The sequence below is a fragment of the Boleophthalmus pectinirostris genome, unplaced genomic scaffold (genome assembly GCF_026225935.1).
Source record: "Boleophthalmus pectinirostris isolate CB_2022bp ecotype Guang Dong unplaced genomic scaffold, ASM2622593v1 HiC_scaffold_10, whole genome shotgun sequence".
NCBI lineage: Eukaryota > Metazoa > Chordata > Actinopteri > Gobiiformes > Gobiidae > Boleophthalmus > Boleophthalmus pectinirostris.
In genome coordinates, this window is record NW_026570971.1 from 24,532,820 (window position 1) to 24,550,206 (window position 17,387).

Genomic DNA, 17,387 nt, shown 5'->3' on the forward strand with positions numbered 1-17,387 from the left:
CTGTGGAGCATTCCAGGCAAAGCACATCTCCATGGAGACAAGTAGATGGCAGACCCCCCAGGTTAAAAGTGTGCACCTTTAACAATGCACTTTCAATTTCAGTCCATTCTTGTTTTGTGCCATTTGTCCTAAACCAAGTTACAGGCTCATTTGATCATATTTCTGGTGAATTATCACAGTACTGTCTGTATATAATCACTGGAAAAATACCAAACATATATGAATAGATTTATTTTCCGCCCCTTCTATTAACACTAAGGAAACATGCATCACACTCTTAAGGTGACAGGAATTACATTACGGATAGAACTGGAAATTAGCAAGCACCGTCTAATATTACAAAAGCACTTATAAAAGACGTTAAATCACTGAACAGGATTTTAGCTGCAAATTAGCGCAGTATTTCAGAGTCACTTATGCTGGAGAACAAGTAACTTTTTTAGGTATTATCAAGAAAATGAAAATGTATTTTTGAGACTGCATGTAAAAACCTGGTGTTGTGTAATTTTAACTTGTTTTGAGTTGATTAAACCATTTGGGGGCAGTGTAACACCAGCCACACGCTCTCAGCAGGAAATGATGATGAATAAAACCACTGTAACGAACTGAACCCTCCCAAATGATCCAACTCTCAACATGTCTCCACCTCTGTTCACGTCTGCTGCTGCATTCTGTCTGTATTTTTCATGTAAGACTCAGATTATCACATCTTTTTGACATTATTATTTATAGTTTAGTTAAGACATTTTAAATTCCCATTGTACCCTTTTTTGTTGCAAACTTAATCTTGATAGTTCTAATTAGTCTTTGCTTAGATTCAATATAGTCCTGCTTGACCTTATGAATTTTAGTTGCAGTTGACATTGGTCCACTTTTAGAACAGATTTATCTTGTTTTTTTGCATATACATGAATAACTACTCAGAGATTGAAGAATTTCACAGATTTTTACAACTGCATTTGAATATTTTTTACCTCCACAGATCTAGCAGCGGCTGTTAAATTTCAGCAGTCTCCCTCGATAATAGTGAACCAAGGTGTTAGCGTGTCTATAGAGTGCAACCATGACGACAGTTCCCTCACTGTTATGCTCTGGTACCAGCACCAGCTGGACACTCAGTCTATGATGTTAATAGGATACCATTATGGAACTGACAACTATGAGAAAGAACTTGAAAAGCAGTTTAAGATAGAGAGATCCTCTGTGAAGACCAGCTCTCTAACAGTGCTCAGTACAAGCCCCTCACACTCGGCTGTGTACTTCTGTGCAGCCAGTATCACAGTGATGAAGTATAGAGCCACTCCCACCTAAAAACCTACTGCACACAACATCTGTTATTGGTTGGTGGTTCATTCCCTCGAAATATTTAATCTGGAAGATTTTCTGAAACATTTGCTTTCAACCATGATGTGAAAAGTAGCATCTCAAATGTTCATAACTAATAAGGATGCAATGATATTCGATATTATGTCAAATCGTTCGATACTGGTGTCATGATGCAATGCACATGTTTGCTCGATAAGTACGTGTCCCTCTGTGCGTGCTGTGTTGTCATTTATTTTAGTCCAGGGAAGCGCTATATAGAATATAGATACAGAATACTTTACTGTGTGTGGTTGTGCTGTAATGTATTAAAATGTGATGTTTCATTTATATCATAGTGTTTTATATTATGCTCATTAGCAGGAAGAATAATACATATTTTTTATTTTGTCAACTTAAAACGTATCAAAATATGCATCAACATACTTATCAAATTGTGGGAAAACTGTATCATATATTATAAAATAATAGTCTTGCATAGTCTCCCTTGAAACAGGAAAAACAAACAGTTACACACATTCCAACAGTCCCTTATGTTTATTTCCTCAACGTATTGGAAGGTCTTCTGCTACATTTGCTGCCACATATGGTATGAAAAGTCTATAGCATCTCAAGTGTCCATAACTCGCTCTTTAATAAGCTTCTGGCACAGTCTGCAGCTCATTTCACATAATCCAAGTATACTTACTTGTGTCCTTTAAACTGCAAGTGTTTCTTCTTAGCTTGTTAAAATCTCATGATATGATGTTGGAGTACATCCATGTACAGTCCTAGTATAAGCAGTGCTTATTGGTTGCAGTGGGAGGAGTCAGAAATGCTTTGAAATTTCACCCTTGAGGGATAGGTTTCCTTGTGTCTCAGTAGTGAAAAGCTGAGCTGAAGTTAAAGGATGCTGCTACATTTAAGTGGACTGTTTCTCGTCTTCTGTTCATGTAGGCCTGATGTTTTTAATACACTTTAAAACGTGCAGATTGACTTATTTATCTTTTATTTCTGTAATATTTTTATGTATGTGTATTTACGGAATACAGAATATATTTCTAAATTGATTGCAAAATTTTCGAAATATATGTCTTTGTTTTGACTTACAGATGCAGAAGCTATAACATTTGAGCCATCTCACCCCAGGATAGTTAATAACTCCACAGAAGTAGAGATCGATTGTCACCATGACAGCAGTGAAATGTACGTAATGCTTTGGTACAAACAACTCCAGGACGGACAGATGAAGTTAATTGTTTACAGCTACTTTGGCAGTGACCCTGTATTTGAGAAAGACTTTTTGAAAAGGATGAAGAGAACAGACAGGCAGACAGGAGCTCTGATCATCTCCAATGTGGAGCCCAATGACTCTGCGATGTATTTCTGTGCTGCCAGTACACAGTGATGTGGTTAATATGAGTCTGATATTAAAACCTGCTCCTGGATCTCATTCAGCGCACAAAAACACATGTTCAAACTGAGAGGATTCAACGAGAGACACGACAATGTTGTTTCACTCATTACTATCTCACAACTATTGATACTTCGCAGCTGATTTCATCAACAATTCCTGTGGGTGTGACGTTAACTAGAGGCACTGCTCTGTCTGAAGCTCCATTACTCTAATTAGACTTTGATCTGAGCCTTGTTTTAACTCAGCAGAGCTGACTTAGCTGGAACTACAACATGTGTTGTTTAAATCCATTTTGTATTTATTCTTGAGTTTTCACACCATCTTAAAAAAAATTGACAGTGTTTGCTAATGTGCGGACTGTGTTACCACACTGAACATTCCTCCATAGACATACATGTAGAACACCCCCAGCATGATATATTAAAGGTATCAATATCACCCCATTTGGTTTCATTTCTAGACTAAAGAGACAGTGTTTATCAGAGTTAATATAGGCGATATGCATTTTTTTCATATATTGTGCTGGTCAAATATGGTAACATTTCCTGATACAGGGCTTGAATGCCAAAAACAATGTTACTTGCAGCTGTGCAGAAATACATAAACACAAGAGAAAAAAACAAACAAAAAAACAAAAACACAAATATATATTAAAAAAAATCTCAATTAGTTTTAAAATAGGCTAACTAATCTCCCAAGTTTAACATGATGTAGCGTAAATCACCAATTCATTTTTAATCTAGTTTAAACAAATTAATAATTTCAAGCAGGTTTTTAACCTACAAGATTCAAACAAACAAAACTGTTTTGTCATTTGAATCGAGCTTTGTCACCAGTAGGAGGCACTGTTGTTGTGTATAAAACCAGTATAATCAGCTCATAGAGGAGGAGTGTATACCACAACACAATTTACAGTAGTGCATTTGATATCTGTTGAGTGCTGGTAATAACATGTAACTATGGCTACTACAATATTAAGACTTCTGCAGCTTTTAATTCAAATTAGTAAGAAAAACTATTTCAAGATTTGCCATTGTAATGTACCAGTTGTATTTTAATATATGTATTTTGTTTTTCAGATTTCTGCCTTGCTGTGCATATCAAACAACTTCCATTTGTGCAGAGCTATACAAATTTTATTGCATCTTTTCATTGCTCTCATCATCACAAAGACCACCATTACATGTACTGGTATAAACAGAGTGCTTCAGAGGGCATGACATTGGTGGCATATTCTGCTGGAAAAGATACAGCCACTTTTGAGAGCACTCAGCACAAATCCAGGTTTATTTTAAATAGACCAAATGTGTTTGAATGCATTTTGCATTTTCATAATGTGACGTTTGAAGATTCAGAGTCTGTTTTTTACTGCGCTACAAGTCGAGCACAATGATACAGGGAAACACAAATGTTTAACAAGAACTTGGCATTCACTCAAAAACATGAAAATTGATTCTCTACACAAATTTGAGATAAACATGCAGGTGTCGCATAGAGTCTAATACTAAATGAAACCTCAAGGCTCCAGGTTCGAAAAACAAGGAAGATACTGAAACATAGAGCCACTCCCAGCTAAAAACCTACTGCACACAATATACAAGAAAGTACTGTGGAAGGTTTACATATCTAATAGTGTATATGGACACACTTCTTTCATTAAAAAAATAAGACTAGACTGTCTTGTCCAAGTAAACTTAAAAGTATTCAACTAAATAATTTGGATTTCAAAATGATAAGTATATTTTTTATATCTATAAAATAGGACCTAAAAATGTAAGTAAATTCTTAAAATTATACAGCATGTACCATTAATCATATTGCTTTTATGGAAATACAATACTGTTTATTAATATAGTTTCAATCTGTACTATTGTATTTCATTGGCTGTGGAAGTTTACTCAACAACACAAAACTCATTTGAACCACCAGTTCGCTCTGAACCAAAACACAAGAGACGGTTTCAAAAGTGGTTTGATTAAGCAGCAACTGAAAAACTGATGTATGATTATTTCTGTTCATACACACAGGCACACAGCAGTACTCAGTGTCTTCATAGAACTGCTTCATTAGTGTAGAAACAACTTGTGCAACATAAAGCATCTATTATAACAAGTATCTCTTTTGCTACTACAATTGCGTTACCATCATGAAATGTATCTTTATATTTGTTTTAATTTTTTTATAAAGCTTCCATATTCCACATATGCAGTACTTGTTTGCAGTGGGAGGAGTCAAAAATGCTTTGAGATTTCCCTTTTTAGAATAGGTTTAGTATAAGTGAAAAGGTGACCTGAAGTTAAACGATGCTGCTATATTTCAGAGGACGGTTTTTCATCTTCTTATCATGTAGGCCTGATTTTTTTAATGCTATTTAAAAATGTATTGATTGACATTGTTTACATTTTATTTCTGTAATATTTTTATGTATGTGTATTTACAGCTGCTGAAGCTATAATAATTGATCAATCCTCACCAAATATAGTGGACCTAGACAGTGGCAGCTGGTGGAATTTATTTTATTTTTTTTTTTTGGGGGGGGGGGGCATAGGCCAAAATTATAATAAATATACGTATTATTTATAGGCTATATAGTATTATAACGAATTCCAGAAACAGACAGTCATTTTGGCCACTATTGGCTGAACTATATCCATCAGAGCACAACGCACAACCTGATCCACCGCTCACACCCAACTCCAACAACGTCAGCAAAACTACAATAAGAGGCTACGGTCACAACACGAACACATAGCTTCAGTGCCGCTCCTACATCACACGGCAGAACAACCAGAGCAGCTCCGTCAGCTCCGAGCTCATTTACGCACTATTTAACTATTAACACTTTTTACCTGTGAGGCTCCACCCGCAGATTTTGTCGAAGTTTTCACCTTTTTTATTGGTTTATTTAACAATTACTGGCAACGTCACAAGGGGGCAGTACAACAATAATAACAACATTGTAAAATTACTGCATGACAACATTGACTTTATAACACTCCCACTTAATTTTACAATACCATTTGTATAAGATTTTCCCTTTTGAAAATAAAATGAAAAAAAAAAAACATATTTACGCCCGACTAACAACTAGGCATAATAAACACTTAATAAACTGAACACAGCCCAATCTCTTCTCTGAGATGCTCAAACTTTTGCTTAGGCAAGGGTTTTGTTAGAATATCTGCCCTCATATGATCTGTTGAGATATACTGCAACTGTATTTGTCCATTCTGCACACATTCACGAATGTAGTGGTAACGAATGTCTATGTGCTTGGTTCTTGCATGATCAACTGGATTCTTTGCTATTGCGATGGCTCCTTGATTATCCTCCAGGATCACAGTCGGTATGGTCTCCATTCCAAGTTCAGTTAGTAGTCGTCTCAGCCACATTCCTTCCTGTGCAGCTTGGCTTAGTGCGACGTACTCAGCTTCTGCAGTTGAAAGTGCTACTGTGGCTTGTTTCTTACTCAGCCACCTTATTGCTCCTCCAGCGAGTAGAAAGATGTTTCCTGTAGTTGAACGCCGATCATCCTGATCACCTGCCCAGTCTGCATCTGAGAATCCAACTAAGTTTCCTGTCTCTGTTCGCTTATACTTGAGTGCAAGGTTTTGCGTCCCTTTCAAGTATCTCAGTATTCTTTTGACTGCAGTGAGATGTGCAGTATTTGGATTTGCATTGAACTTTGATACGGCACTCACTGCTTGTGCGATGTCTGGTCGCGTGGCCATAGCAGCATACAGCAAACTTCCTACCATGGACTGATAGGCACTCTGGTTCACTGGCTTACTGACATCATCATTCTTTTTTAGCTTAACATTTGTATCAGCTGGCGTTGCCACTGGTTTGGCACTGTCCATTCCATATTTTTTTAAAATACCCTCAATGTATTTTTTCTGATGAAGAAAGATGCACTCTTTATCTTTGTCTTGAACAACAGAGATGCCCAAGATGTAGGACAGCTCACCCATGTCCTTCATTTTGTATCTTTTCTTCAGAGTTTCTTTTAGCTTGTCCATACTCTCAGCTGACTCTGTAATCAAAATCAGATCATCAACATACACAGCCAGTATTTCTAGTTCCTGACCTGTTCTAACAAACACACACTGATCTGAGATACTCTGAGCAAAGCCAATGTCCTTCATAAACTCTGTGAAAGCTTTGCTCCAGCAGCGAGGTGACTGTTTTAGTCCATAGATTGACTTTTTCAGTTTGCATACCATATGTTCTTGTCCTTGTTTTGTGTAACCTTCTGGTTGCTCCATGTAGATTTCCTCTTGTAAGTGTCCATTTAGAAATGCTGTTACAACATCCATTTGGTGCACATGAAGATTGTTTTGCACAGCAAACGATAACAATGTACGGACTGAACTGAACCGTACCACCGGTGAAAAAGTCTCATCATAGTCTGCACCATAAACCTGTGAGTAGCCCTTAGCAACAAGTCTACACTTGTATCTTTCAACTCGTCCGTCACTGTGTTGCTTGACTTTAAACACCCACTTTGATCCTATTGCTTTGCGTTCCTTTGGTAGCTCTACCAGGTCCCATGTGTCATTTTCCAACAGCGATTCATATTCCAGATCAGCCGCTTCCTGCCACTCCTTTGCATTTGGACTCAACATGGCTTCTTTCAGTGTGGTTGGCTCTGTAACACAACACATGTTAGCATAATGCTCAACAGTTACTACATCAGCAAACTCCTCGTATCCAAATCTCTTTGGAGGCCTTCTGATTCGGCTTGACTGTTTAACAACCTCACTATCTGTAGTGTTCTTAGAATTTGTTTGCTTTTCATCAGTGTTTAGTGTCACTTCATTATCTACGTTGGATACATTTTCTCCTTGTTTACATCCAAAGTCCGTCTCATTGAAAACAACATCCCTTCGAATGAGTACTCTCCTCTTTTGCTCATTCCACAAACGGTAACCTTGTGCATTGCTTGCATAGCCTATGAAGCGAAGCTTTACTGCTTTTTTGTTCAGCTTCCTTCTTTCTACATCTGGGACATGCGCATAAGAGACACAGCCAAATACTCTCATATGACTAATGTCTGGCCTTTTTTCATACCACCTTTGAAATGGCGTTTCCCTTTTGAGAACCGATGTGGGCAACCTGTTCTGTATATAGGCTACAGTTGCAACAGCCTCTATTTATTTATCAGAGCTAATATAGGCGATATGCATTTTTTTCATATATTGTGTCCTCTGTGTGTGTATATATATATATATATATATATATATATATATATATATATATATATATATATATATATATATATATATATATATATATATATACACACATATACATATAAGGACATGACTAGAGATTAGATTTCACAGAGGGGAAGACAGTGAGCTGAAGTTTTAAAGGGTGTCACTTTAAGCCACTCCCTCACCCCTCAACAAATCAAAAGCTAACTGCATAATTTCACATTCAGGACATGGAAAAGTCTTCTTGTTATTTGTGAAACATGTCGAATAAGATTAAGTTGCCTCTTGCTGTGGTCGGATTCATTCTCACTTTCTTATTAAGTAATGTTTATTTTTTATCACAACAATATATTTTGAAATTGTTTTTGAACTTTAAAATGTATATCTGTGTTTTTATTTACAGAGGCAGAAGCTATAACATTTGATCCATCTCATCCCAGGATAGTTAATAACTCCACAGAAGTACGGATCAACTGTCACCATGACGAAAGTGATAAGAATGTAATGCTTTGGTACAAACAACTCCAGGACGGACAGATGAAGTTAATTGTTTACAGCTACTTTGGCAGTGACCCTGTTTTTGAGAAAGACTTTTTGAAAAGGTTTGAGATGAAGAGAACAGACAGGCAGACAGGAGCTCTGATCATCTCCAATGTGGAGCCCAATGACTCTGCGATGTATTTCTGTGCTGCCAGTACACAGTGATGTGGTTAATGTGAGTCTGATATTAAAACCTGCTCCTGGATCTCATTCAGCGCACAAAAACACATGTTCAAACTGAGAGGATTCAACTAGACACACGACAATGTTGTTTCACTAATTACTATCTCACAACTATTGATACTTCACTGCTGATGTCATCAACAATCCCTGTGGGTGTGACGCTAACTGGAGGCACTGCTCTGTCTGAAGCTCTATTACTCAAATTAGCCTTTGATCTGAGCCTTGTTTTAACTCAGCAGAGCTGTTTTAGCTGGAACTACAACATGTGTTGTTTAAATCCATTTTGTATTTATTCTTGAGTTTTCACACCATCTTAAAAAAAATTGACAGTGTTTGCTAATGTGCGGACTGTGTTACCACACTGAACATTCCTCCATAGACATACATGTAGAACACCCCCAGCATGATATATTAAAGGTATCAATATCACCCCATTTGGTTTCATTTCTAGACTAAAGAGGACAGTGTTTATCAGAGTTAATATAGGCGATATGCATTTTTTTCATATATTGTGCTGGTCAAATATGGTAACATTTCCTGATACAGGGCTTGAATGCCAAAAAATAAATAAATAAATAAATATAAAAAGGAGTTTTAAAAAGTTAAATTTAATTTATTTAAAATTTAAACAAATTAATAACATGGAGCAGATTTCTAGAGCTGCAAGATTGAAATGACAGAACTGTTATAAATTGAGCTTTGTCACCAGTAGGAGGCACTGTTGTTGTGTATAAAACCAGTATAATCAGCTCATAGAGGAGGAGTGTATACCACAACACAATTTACAGTAGTGCATTTGATATCTGTTGAGTGCTGGTAATAACATGTAACTATGGCTACTACAATATTAAGACTTCTGCAGCTTTTAATTCAAATTAGTAAGAAAAACTATTTCAAGATTTACCATTGTAATGTACCAGTTGTATTTTAATATATGTATTTTGTTTTTCAGATTTCTGCCTTGCTGTGCATATCAAACAACTTCCATTTGTGCAGAGCTATACAAATTTTATTGCATCTTTTCATTGCTCTCATCATCACAAAGACCACCATTACATGTACTGGTATAAACAGAGTGCTTCAGAGGGCATGACATTGGTGGCATATTCTGCTGGAAAAGATACAGCCACTTTTGAGAGCACTCAGCACAAATCCAGGTTTATTTTAAATAGACCAAATGTGTGTTTGAATGCTTTTTGCACTTTCATAATGTGACGTTTGAAGATTCAGAGTCTGTTTTTTACTGCGCTACAAGTCGAGCACAATGATACAGGGAAACACAAATGTTTAACAAGAACTTGGCATTCACTCAAAAACATGAAATATGATTCTCGACACAAATTTGAGATAAACATGCAGGTGTCGCATAGAGTCTAATACTAAATGAAACCTCAAGGCTCCAGGTTCGAAAGACAAGAAAGATAGTGAAACATAGAGCCACTCCCAGCTAAAAACCTACTGCACACAATATACAAGAAAGTACTGTGGCCAAGTTTACATACCTAACAGTGTATATAGTGTATAATGTTTTTGATTAAAAAAAATAAGACTCAACTGTATTGTCCAAGTACTCAACTAAATAATTTGGATTCCAAAATGATAAGTATATTTTTTATATCTATAAAACAGCACCGAAAAATTTACGTAAACCCTTAAAACTATACAGCATGTACCATTAATAATATCACTTTTATGGAAATACAATACTGTTTATTAATATAGTTTCTGTAATATTGTATTTCAGTGGCTGTGGAAGTTTACTCAACAAGGCAAGACAAAAGGCAGAAATTTAAACAAATGAAGAATATGGTATGACATTGGTGGCATATTCTGCTGGAAAAGATAAAGCGATGAATAAAGTGCAGATTATATCGTGCAGAGTTAAACATAAATATGAATGATGAGTTGTTGTTTTTGTTATATGAAGCTTTGATGTAACAAAAATGAAATGTAGTCCTCACCACAAAAGTGAGATAAGCAGCAGGTGTCTTTCACACACTATAGACACAGTACACTGTCATTGTCTTGTTTCAATGATGATACAGCTCATGTCACGAAATCTATGTAATTATTCAAAGGGAGATTAGATCAGTGGATTGTCTTCAGATGTGAAACGATAACAGGTTTAAGTGAGAAGACACTGACCTCTGCTGGTGGGAAACAGGATTACATTTATAAAGTATAGAATTCAAGATGTGATGTTAACTCAGTCACTCGTAGGCTGTGTACGTTTGTGTTTGTATTCAGCTACATACCCCATACATTAGGCCTGTAGTTGTAGATACGATTCATCATTTATCTTACTAAAGAAGATGAAATTATAAGCAAAATGCAAATAGTTTAACTTTTTTTCCTCAAGCTCTGTGTATATACTATTATGGTATGTCTGTGTGTGGTCTCCATGTATAAAATTATATTAAGATCAACTTTTAGCATCACATTAAAGATTAAAAAACTATAAAAAGTAAACAGAGCAGGCTCAAGACCCACCTGTTCAGCCTTTGATTAAAATGTTATTCTTTTACTTGTTTTTATTTATTCATTTTAGGCATACTGTTAACTTGAACTCATATTCTTTTATCATTTTTAGGATTTCCAGTGTTTCCTCTGTAGGAGCCCTCTGCACAGGGAGCGGTGGTCGGCTGCGGCTGTCACGGTCTGTCATGTGGGCTCCTGGTGGATCTCTCTGCTGGGCCTGTGGTGATTCCTGGTGGCGGAGGACGGCTCTCTGCTCCTGGTGCAGATGGCTCCACTGATGGTGCGATGTGCAGTTTTATGTATTTTAGTATGTTTGTATGTGTGTGCGTGCGTGTGTGTGTGTGTGTATGTGTTTGTGTATATGTGTATGTGTATGTGTATGTGTGTCTGGGTTGTTTGGTTGTGTGGGGTCGGGCAGCTGTGGGGTGAAATAATAAAAAAAAAAAACTTTAAACATTACTGATTGACTTAGGCAGTAAGGCATGGATTTCAAATGAGCATTTCCTAGTGATTTTGACTTCTTAAGGGAGTTTATAGAGTGTTCAAATACAGATGCCATTTACTAACAGAGTTTGCCTATAAAGAGAAGAATTCTACCCAAAGCTGCTCTAACGTTGTGATGTAGATCTTTGTTTTTTGTATCTGATTGGATCTGAGGTGTGGCCAGGAAACGTGTCACTTCCTGTTCTTAAAATTGCCTTCTGTATATGTATTATGTATATATATTTTATTGCCTTGTGCTCCTACTTTGAGTTTGATAGTCACAGCTGCTCCTCTCTCTCTGTCTCTCTCTCTCTCTCTCTCTCTCTCTCTCTCTGTCTCTCTCTCTCTCTCTCTCTCTCTCTGTCTGTCTGTCTGTCTCTCTCTGTCTGTCTGTCTGTCTCTCTCTGTCTCTCTCTCTCCTCTGTGTCTGAGGGAGCGGAGCTTTTTGTATGAAGTGTTTTCATGGTGGGGACAGGGGGCACCGTGATACAATCCTATAGAGACGCCATACAAAAACCTGAATGGATTCAGTTTGACAAAGAAGAAGCAGAAGAGGAGGGAGAGAGATTTTCAGTGTCAGTTTTGATCTTCACCAACAACACTGTGGCCAGCACTCAGCCTGCGTACTTTGGACCAGGCACCAGGCTCATGGTACTAGGTAAGTACTAACAGTTATTGTGTATTTTAATGTATTTTGGTTTGAATGCATCACTTTGGAAATAGTTTTACAATCACACAAAATAGAGAGGTTTGAGGCTCCATATAACTTCACTGTGAAACATGAATGAAGCCTACTTTGGGCAAGGAACCAAGCAGACGGTTTTAAGTAAGTGATAATACTTCAAAAATATGGCTAGATTATTACAAGATATGAGTTAAAAATATAACGCGATTAAGAAGTTGGTGTAACAATGTTTTGAGATGAAGCTTGAGCTCTGTGTCAACTATGAAGCTTATTTCGGCCAAGGGACCAAGCTGACTGTTCTGGGTGAGTAAACCAATAGTGTAGCTTTGTGAAAATGATTCCAGATTGTCTCTATATTCATTTCATTTGTGCGTAGAGTACTTTATAAAATATTTTACGAACATACTTTGGTGGAGGAACCAAGTTAACTGTTTTAAGTAAGAAAAGACTCAACTAATCCTAACTTATAGATCTATCAAATCTGTTGGCATCTACCTTTAAAAAAAATGTAATATTTTGTAAAAGTGTTATTATAATCACAGTGAAATGGAGAGATAAAAAGCAGGTGTTTTTTCAATAGTTGAGTTGCTCTGTGTACATACAGTGAAGCTTACTTTGGAACTGGCACCAGACTCACCGTTTTAGGTAAGAAAAATAAGAAAAGTTTTGAGTGTCATTATATTATTATGTCATTATAAATCTCCTAATTGAAGCTTTTGAGGTTGGAGAACAGAGTTGGTAGTAGAAAAATACAGTTGTTAGTGAAACCAGTGCTATAATGAATACTTTGGCTCCTTGCCCAGTCTACGTGGTCTAGTACTGAAAGAAGTTCTTAGTATTCAGATGTATTACTGTGAACTACCAAGCAGAGGCTTACTTTGGACCAGGGACTAAACTTACTGTTTTAGGTAAGAACAACCAAAATTATTACAAAAATAACATTATGTCTAATGTTGTAACTTAAAGAGGCACTGTGTAACTTTTCTGGTGGATTATCCGTCAAATGCTTTTCTCCATGGAGAAGTTATTACTTTGTCTTGAAAGTCTCACAATGTGGTATTAAACCTCTGAGCTATAAAACCACCTGTGATTGAAAAAATGTAAAGTAGAGCTGTTTAATGTTGTACTGTGGAACATTCCAGCCAGAGCAATGACATATCCATAGAAACATGCAGGTGACAGACCCCCAACCAAAAAGTTTCATAGTGCACCTTTAATAAAAAAAAAATAAAAAAAAATGCCAGTATGGATTATAAAATGTAAAGTTTGTCTATGATTAGTTTAGTAAAGTGATTGTGTTTTGGCTAGTTGTAAAAGTGTAACCTTCATTTGAGGAACTTAAGAGCCTGTTTTAGGTACAGAAAAAAAAAAAAACTCTAAACATTGACTGATAACAGCTACATTTACTATATACTGCTCAATATTGGACCCATGTGTAACTATATTTTGAAGCACGATATACTGCTACAGAGATATACTGAGATAAACAAACATATTTAAACTTCTTTATGCCACTGAAACAAAGTAAAATAGTCCCAAAGTCTGTTTTAAAGACATCAAAATCTCTCCACTATTGCACAGAAAAAGTACCCACGAGAAATACTGGGGCCCAAAATATATTGTTCAATCTTTCATATATTGAATGATAAATGAATATATTCATTATCGTTACAGATCTTTGTGTAACAGAGCCACAATGAAGAGAACCTAGTGATACACCCAGTACTATACTTGCTTTGTGAATTACTCGATTGTGCTCATAATTTTTTCATAATTCATCTTTACAGAACCCAACACTGAAATCAAAGAACCACAAGTGAAAATCTTCAAACCATCAGATAAAGAAGGTCCGAAAACCAAGACCCTGGTTTGTGTGGCCAGTGGATTCTACCCGGACCACGTCACTGTTACTTGGTTCATTAATGGAGATGAAGCTGAAAATGGGGTATCTACAGACAGCGCCCCCCAGAGGGAAGACAACAAGAATTACACCATCACCAGCCGACTCCTGATCCCTAAGGCAGTGTGGTACATCCCGCACAACACTTTCAGATGTGAAGTGCAGTTTGTCAACAGGTTTAATGTCACAAAGCATGCTGATGAAATACAAGGTAAAGGAGGATACAAATGTGTTTGAATGAGATGAATAAAAATTAAATTAAAAAGTTTTTTGGTTCTAAATCACTTTTGTCTCTACAGGAGAAAAGGACATCTTACGTGGTATGTATACTTTGTACATTTCTAATGCTGCATTCATGTGGTCCTCGAAAAGTTGGGACTTCTGCTTCTGCATCTGAAGTGAACTGCTCTGTGCAGATGAATTAAACTCTGATGATTCATCAGTTTAACACTTTTGAGCTCTTTGCCTAAATTTGATCACATTTAAGGGTTAATTGTCACTTCCTCACATCATTAGAGCAACAGATCTGCACACTGACACTACAACTGTTAAATCACAGGTGTAACGTTGACTAGCTAAAGTAAAAAATAACATTCAGTTTTGAGAAAGCTACAACAACATCTGTGTTACTGAGCGGACTCATTGTATCGATGGTGACATCAAAATCCAGACTTTATGAGAGAAACACAAACAAAGTCTAAACCCTGAAGTCTCATCCCAGAACCCAGAGTTTCCAAGGACACATGAATGCAGCATGAGTCTGTCTGAGTCCAGGTTTAAGTCTGAGTTTAGTCCAGGTTGAGTTCTGGTTTAGAACTAGTTTAAGATCACAATACAGAAATAACTTCCTCAAGACACGTAGGCTTATGATGCTGGTTTAGTTTGGTTAAGACTTGCTGAGTAGAGTCCAGTGTTTGTTCAAATGCTGTTGTATTACTGCCAGTTTAATTGAGTTCAGATTAAAGCTTACACATGTTTTTCTCATCTTGGCAATTGTGATTATTCAGGTTACAGTATAATCCTAAAAATAATAGCTGTGATAACTTTAGGGGTAAACATAAGTAATTTAAATTCAGAATATACCAAAAAAAGTATACCTAAACGTGAAGAGTTTTTATTTAAACTACAATTAATTCACATTAACTTAAAGGGCAATACATAAGACAGTACATGTAGATTTTCTCTGTTGTTTGGTGATGATGTCAGTGAATTGTGAGAAACTGCTGAATCATAACTAAACACTAACACTAAGATCTGATATCTCTAGTTGGTTACTTGTTTAGTTTTCCCATAATATTCTTATTTTTTGTTTAATATCTCAGAAAAATACATGAAGACCACTCAAGCTGGCAAACTGTCGTACACTGTTCTGATCATCAAAGGGCTCATCTATGGAGTGTTTGTGGGGGCTCTAGTCTGGAAACTTCAGGTCAGTCTCAAAACATATAAAGTATAGTAAAAGAAACAGTAATGATTCAATGCGTTTGAAATCTAACATAAATGTCTCTGTTTTGGTTTAGGGAACAACTGGGAAACAGTGAAAGAAGTGGAGCTCGTGGATTAAATGTTATATTTTAGATTATTATAGATTATATATTATGTTTCTGTTTGTGAAATAGATAGTCTAATGCATGTTTATGTCTGAATACTGAATAGAAAGAGTTAAACAGCTTTTTGAATGATAATGTTTCCTTTTTCTTTACCAAAGATGGTGCACATCTGCCAAATTAGACAATATAGACTTGAGAAGAAATGAGATGTATCATAAAATCTAGGTGTAAAGTCCTGATGATGGGCTGTGAACTCTGTCAAATTATCAAAGTAAGTCATTTGTGTTTGGTTGAAAAAAGTAAAAATGCCTTATGTCTTGTATAATCTATGGATCTTTAAGTGTATCTGTTTCGTTGCTCAATCAAAATACTTTGAGCTCAATCCCTGATATACTGATAATGTTAAAATGTAAATAATGTATCCTTGTGATTTATGCTGTATTGATACAAATAAATGTTTTGCATGTAAGACGCCTCTCATTTGAAATTAAGCCTACATTTATGGAAATATAAAATCACTGTTCTATATTTTGTTTTGATCATAAAACATAAATAGATTACAGCAATAAAAAGATGAAGTTTTGAAGTCAGCATGATGGAAAATTACACGAATTACAGGAAGTGGTCTGTGGTATCGGAAAAACCCGGTTGAAGCGCTTGCTGACGTGAGAGGCGTTTTGTGAAAGTGCAAGAGACAGGACGTGGTCACAGCAGCTGCAAAAGGCCACATTCAACTAGAAGAATAAGCCCCGCCCCCTGCACCACAAGCCCCGCCCCCTGCACCTTTGCTCACTAACCTGACCTCCATCTATACAGCATTAGCAACACGAGCTACAAATACAGCTGGTTATATGTGCCAACCAAATGTACTTTTTCTGATCATGAAGGGTTTTATTAGAAATGAAAATACTAAATACAGTAAGAATAATTCATCTGAACAGCAGCACAATCACACACAACAATGGCTGGATTACACTACAATCTAATGGTAATTAAAATGTGTCTTTGTGCCAACCCAAAACACCAAAAGTAAAATCCTCCAGCTAAGATAGTCCTGACCAAGCCTAGCTCAAGATCTGAGATGAGTCCCCAGGTGCAGCGTTGAGCCAACTGCTCTTGACAGTTTGCCCCAGCATGACATGAAGGATGGGTCAAATGCAGAGAATAAACTCCCCTAAAGTGACAATAAAGGTTAATCTTAAAGGTGCACTGTGTAACTTTTTGGTTGGGGGTTGGTTTGTTTCTATGGATATGTCATTGCTCTGTCTGGAATGTTCCACAGTATGACATTAAACAGCTCCTTACATTTATTCAAGTGCAAGTAGTGTTACTGCTCAAAAATACCTCGAAAAAACTAAGTATTTTTGAGCGACTGTGTGTGGGGTTGCCTCTCCACAGATCTGACCTGTGACTTGGTCTGTTTTTTTCTCCATAAAGATAGAAAGGTTTAATAGCACATTGTGACGTCTCCACAGAGAACAGCATCTGATGGACCCTCCTCTGGAAAAGTTACACAATGCACCTTTAAGATTTACTTGATATAGTATCTCTTATTTTTCTGTGACATGCCCAAACTGGTAGTAAGTAAATATCTGGTCTGAACTAGGACAAAACCTAAAACATGACTCAAGTA

General features: G+C 36.6%; 1 protein-coding gene and 1 gene segment (V, D, J or C); both read left to right on the top strand.

Annotated features, from left to right (window-relative positions):
• Positions 1-621: 621 nt before the first annotated feature.
• On the top strand, positions 622-16,223 carry LOC110157519 (uncharacterized). Its single transcript, XM_055155296.1, has 12 exons — positions 622-688; positions 983-1,273; positions 2,415-2,699; positions 8,339-8,629; positions 9,611-9,815; positions 10,403-10,427; positions 11,272-11,423; positions 12,075-12,277; positions 14,092-14,415; positions 14,504-14,524; positions 15,527-15,633; positions 15,725-16,223. The coding sequence occupies exons 1-12, from the start codon at positions 637-639 to the stop codon at positions 15,743-15,745; spliced, it is 1,977 nt and encodes a 658-aa protein (XP_055011271.1). The 5' UTR covers positions 622-636; the 3' UTR covers positions 15,746-16,223.
• LOC129409225 (T cell receptor beta variable 29-1-like) lies at positions 8,176-9,074 on the top strand. The segment is given in 2 exon segments: positions 8,176-8,256; positions 8,339-9,074. Coding segments are annotated over 2 exon segments (363 nt in total).
• Positions 16,224-17,387: the final 1,164 nt, after the last annotated feature.